We start from the raw sequence: 5085 nt of genomic DNA, 5'->3' as shown, positions 1-5085 counted from the left end.
CAGGCAGCAACTGAAGTCCAAGCAGCTCTCTGGCCAGAGCGCTGATACTCACTTCAGCAGAGCCACCTTTTATTGCTGTCATGCCCCAAGCTTGCACTTTAATTTCAAGAATCCATTATATCTCGGAGGGTGAAATGTGAGAATGTAGTTTTAATGAGATCACAATGTTAAAAACCATAGCCTATGGCCAAAGCCAAGTTGAGATTCAAATAGTTGGTTCAAACACTTTTATTATTAAAAAAAGTCAAATGAACTAAATATTTTATTTCTTTATTTACTTAATGTTTGAGACACTCTGGCTCTGTTGCCCAGGCAGGAGTGCAGTGGCATGCTCTCAGCTGACTGCAAACTCCACCTCCCAGGTTCAAGCGAGTCTCCTGCCTCAGCCTCCCAAGTAGCTGGGATTAAGGGCGCCCGCCACCACACCCGGCTAATTTTTGTATTTTTAGTAGAGACGGGGTTTTGCCATTTTGACCAGGCTGGTCTTGATCTCCTGACCTCAGGTGATCTGCCCACCTTGCCTTCCCAAAGTACTGGGATTACAGGTGTGAACCACTGCACCTGGTCTAAATATTTTATTTAAATAGTTAGAAAATAATACGTACCCAAACAAAATAAAGAAGAATATTAATGGAGATTTAAATGCAATAAATGAGGATTATATTTATGAAGCATGGGGGTAATAAGTCTGTTCAAGAGACATTCTTTAAAACAATGAATATAATTAGCATATTTCTGTAAGGTGTTCCCAAGAAAATGGTAGATCTCCATAAATAGAGGAAGGAGAAGAAGGAGAAGTAGATGGAGAGGAGAAGGAGGAGGTGGAGGAGGATGAGGAGGAGGAGAAAAGTGTTGAAATAATTCCAACTAAGACTGATATCTAGGAATTACCCTGGTGAAGTGGGAAGCTAAAGAGTCCTGTTGCAGGGACTGGTGTGGTAATGGCTCTGCCAAAAGTGTTATGTGCATGCAAACCCAAAGAGAGAAAGCACAGAAAACCCTTCAACATCAATCCGCTTGAGGAAAAATAAAGTGGGAAAAGATACATACGCACAGTGAAGACTCTAGACTTGTCAAGACAATTTTTAAATATGCTTTTGGCTTCGAGTGACAATAACTAGACTCAATACAGCATATTTAAGAAGCTGCTGATGAGAAGAAACCCGGGAAGAGCTGAAGGACCACATCGGCCCAGACCAAGGATGCTGAAGCAGCATCAAGGTCCCTGGTTTCAGAGGCTCCAGCAATGACCCTTTTTTTCATGGAGAGCGTGTAAGGAGTAACAGTTTTGTCTTTGCCCACTGGGAATCTGTTTTCTATACTTGGAAAACAGGGTTACCCATGTTGCCCCTGCTACCCTTTGGTCATCTCAGAGACACTACCAGATATTACCCATGGGACCTATTTTTTTTTAATCTCAGGAAGGACTTGGGTGTGGCTTCCAACGTGGAGGACTCAGTAGCTTCAGAGAGGGTCCTGAGAGAAGGTGAATTGAAGAATGAGGGTGCTGGGCAGAGGGAAAAGACATTATCATACAAGTTTGTGCTAAAAGATATAGCAATCCTTCTGCTATGGACTAAGTATGGAAAAAAATAAAATGGAATCAAAGTTACCCAAAGGAAGTGTAAAACCCAAATTTATGGCCGTTAAAGCATTAATGATGCTCTAAGTCCGCTGCCTACTTGAAAAGTTCATAGTTCACATGGGTTGACAGAAAATTACGTTAACGACACACTGCATTTCTCCTTTTCTTATAACCCCTCTGATTCGGTAGGGAGGGAGTCGATCATTTTTTATTGGAATTTCTCAGGATTCCAACCTCAGACATCCACTTTACAGTTTACACATTTTCTTGGACAAGCCCGACTGTTCCTCTCACTCGTTCGCATAAAGCTCAAGTTTACAAAGCCGCCCAGACCTTTCTCTGGGACTCTCACATTTAACTTAATTCTGGATATACCCAGGTAAGCGTTTCCCAAGAAGCTTGACCCCAACATCCCAAAAACTTATCTTTCCCCTAAACTGGTCCCTTCTCCAGTACGCATCCATCTCACTCCTCTCCTGCCCTAGATCTTCTCAGTCCAAATAGGAAACCCCGAGATCGCTCTCCCAGCAGGTGAAGCCTCGCCATGGACCCTCCCCGTCGGGGCCCCGCGCTGCCCTGCCCGCCCCCAGCCGCCGGCCAAGGCCGCGGTCGCGCAGGCGCAGTGCCGCGTCCCGCCGCCGCCCCGCCCTGCCCGCCGCTGCGGAAGGCGCCGCGCGCAGCAACGCGCACTTCCTCTCTAGGAATCCGCGGAGGGAGCGCAGACTCGAAGAGCTCCTGGACGCAGAGGCCCTGCCCTTGCCAGACGACGCAGACATGTCAGAACAAAGTAAGGATCTGAGCGACCCTAACTTTGCAGCCGAGGCCCCCAACTCCGAGGTGCACAGCAGCCCTGGGGTTCCGGAGGGGGTTCCTCCGTCCGCGACCCTGGCAGAGCCGCAGAGCCCTCCTCTAGGCCCGACGGCCGCCCCGCAGGCCGCGCCGCCTCCCCAGGCCCCGAACGACGAGGGCGACCCGAAGGCCCTGCAGCAGGCTGCGGAGGAGGGCCGCGCCCACCAGGCCCCGAGCTCGGCCCAGCCGGGCCCGGCACCGCCAGCCCCGGCGCAGCTGGTGCAGAAGGCGCACGAGCTCATGTGGTACGTGCTGGTCAAGGACCAGAAGAAGATGATCATCTGGTTTCCAGACATGGTGAAAGATGTCATCGGCAGCTACAAGAAGTGGTGCAGGAGCATCCTCCGGCGCACCAGCCTCATCCTCGCCCGAGTGTTCGGGCTGCACCTGAGGCTAACCAGCCTGCACACTATGGAGTTTGCGCTGGTCAAAGCGCTGGAGCCCGAGGAGCTGGACAGGGTGGCGCTGAGCAACCGCATGCCCATGACAGGCCTCCTGCTCATGATCCTGAGCCTCATCTACGTGAAGGGCCGCGGCGCCAGAGAGAGCGCCGTCTGGAACGTGCTGCGCATCCTGGGGCTGCGGCCCTGGAAGAAGCACTCCACCTTCGGGGACGTGCGGAAGCTCATCACTGAGGAGTTCGTCCAAATGAATTACCTGAAGTACCAGCGCGTCCCATACGTGGAGCCGCCCGAATACGAGTTCTTCTGGGGCTCCCGGGCCAGCCGCGAAATCACCAAGATGCAAATCATGGAATTCCTGGCCAGGGTCTTTAAGAAAGACCCCCAGGCCTGGCCCTCCCGATACAGAGAAGCTCTGGAGGAGGCCAGAGCTCTGCGGGAGGCTAATCCCACTGCCCACTACCCTCGCAGCAGTGTCTCCGAGGACTAGCAAAGTCTGGAGGCAGATGGTTTCTGACCCTCACCAGGGCTGTGGATGGGTGGGGGCGGGTCATTATAGTATTCAGGATTTACAGTGCAGTATTCACGTGTAACTTTTATGTTTTCAGTACAGTGCTTTTATACCTTTAATGCAATGTTGTATTCATTTGGGTACTATTGTGTAGTATTTAGGATGTATGCATGTTTGTTTATATGTAAGCTTGGTTGGTGCTTTCGCTTTTGTGCTACCTTTCTTGGATTTTTGTACCAGAGATGTGCTAAACTGATGAAATACATTGAGAAAGTTTCCATCTTATTCTTTTATATGGGACTGATGATGTGTGTTGGGGTAGACTGCTCCTGCAGAGTTTGGAAGAAGTCACCAGCAAAGCCGGCCTAACCAAGAAAAGCCAAGGCCCTTCATGACCTTGCTGGGCACAGAAAACACCCTCGTGGAGTAAACTAATTTGAACTGGACTGGTCTCAATGTGAGCACTTGGCACACTTTACTAAACACATATACAACCCCACCGTGAGTCGACTTTAAAGTAAACATTAAAGATTCTTGTGATACAATCATTTTGGAAAAGTGTACTTTATCATTTTAACAAAGCAGTGTGGTTGGGAATGAGACAATTCTCTATTTTACAGTATATACAGATATAACTATTTCCCCTAATAGGGTGGGAAAAATCGCTGCTCATGATTACTCCTAAATTTGTGAAGTTTATAGTTTTATTGTCCTTAAATGTAACTCATGATTATTTCAAAAACAAGTATACAAAACAAAACAGATTGTCTATAATCACATCATATGGGAATAAAAAACAAAAATAGTTTCCTTAAGTTTCTACATTTTATCATAATTAATAGATGTGGCATCTATTAATAGATATATAACATATTTATAATATAAAATAGTGAGACGTTGTACTAAGCCCTAACGTGTATTTTTCTCCTTTTATCTAATCCTCACAACAGGCCTGTCGGGCAGGCACCTACTGCCTCTGCACCATGGAGGAAACAAAGGAATAATATAGGTAATGAACTTCCCATAGCTCATAAAGATTAATAAGGAGCTAGGACTTGAACTCAGAATGAATCCAGAGCCCACGTTAATCTCCACCTGCCTACAACTCCCCTATACCCTGTGGCTTTTAGGTTATTTATTTTTAAATTTATTTTTAAATTTTATGTGGGAGCCTACACTCACATGGGTTCATGGGCCACACATACAAAAAGGCTAGGAATTTTATTTTTCTAATTCTCATGATATTTTGGAGAAAGCAATATCGTTCTGATTGTGCAAATTAAACTTACTTTTGGAGAGATTAATTAACCTAACAAAGTGATATTCCTGTTTAGCAGTGAAGCTGGGAGTTGAAACAATCTTTCCTGAGGGTTGGAGGTGAAGGTGCCTTCTCTGACAAATACACAAGACACCTGAGAGAGAGAGGTGGGTTGTCCATCAGGATGTCTGTGGCCTCGCAGCCCTTTAGTTGCGGTGAGCCACTAGGTAATCCTCAGAGGATGGGATGGGCTGCGGGTGGGCTTTAGGGGCAATGCCTGAAGAAAAATCTCATTGTGAATTTTTAGTCCTGCAAGGGGTAGCAGGGAGAAAGGGGGCTTTAATAAGACCAGAAGTCCTTTAAACTACAAAAGAGTGGGAAAGACCATTTGGCCAAAGCCAGAAACTTTTCTGTGGAAGATGGATAATGAAGAGGACACATGTCACATAACACCCCAAAGAAGTAAACTGGGAGTCCTATT

The 5085-nt window shown here is 47.1% G+C and overlaps 1 protein-coding gene across 1 annotated transcript; it reads left to right on the top strand.

Moving 5' to 3' along the window:
• Positions 1-2240: 2240 nt before the first annotated feature.
• On the top strand, positions 2241-3894 carry NDN (necdin, MAGE family member). Its single transcript, XM_032175197.2, has one exon. The coding sequence runs from the start codon at positions 2360-2362 to the stop codon at positions 3323-3325; it is 966 nt and encodes a 321-aa protein (XP_032031088.1). The 5' UTR covers positions 2241-2359; the 3' UTR covers positions 3326-3894.
• Positions 3895-5085: the final 1191 nt, after the last annotated feature.

Source organism: Hylobates moloch, unplaced genomic scaffold (genome assembly GCF_009828535.3).
Source record: "Hylobates moloch isolate HMO894 unplaced genomic scaffold, HMol_V3 SCAFFOLD_14, whole genome shotgun sequence".
NCBI classification, from domain to species: domain Eukaryota; kingdom Metazoa; phylum Chordata; class Mammalia; order Primates; family Hylobatidae; genus Hylobates; species Hylobates moloch.
This window is presented reverse-complemented; position numbering and strand designations above follow the sequence as displayed.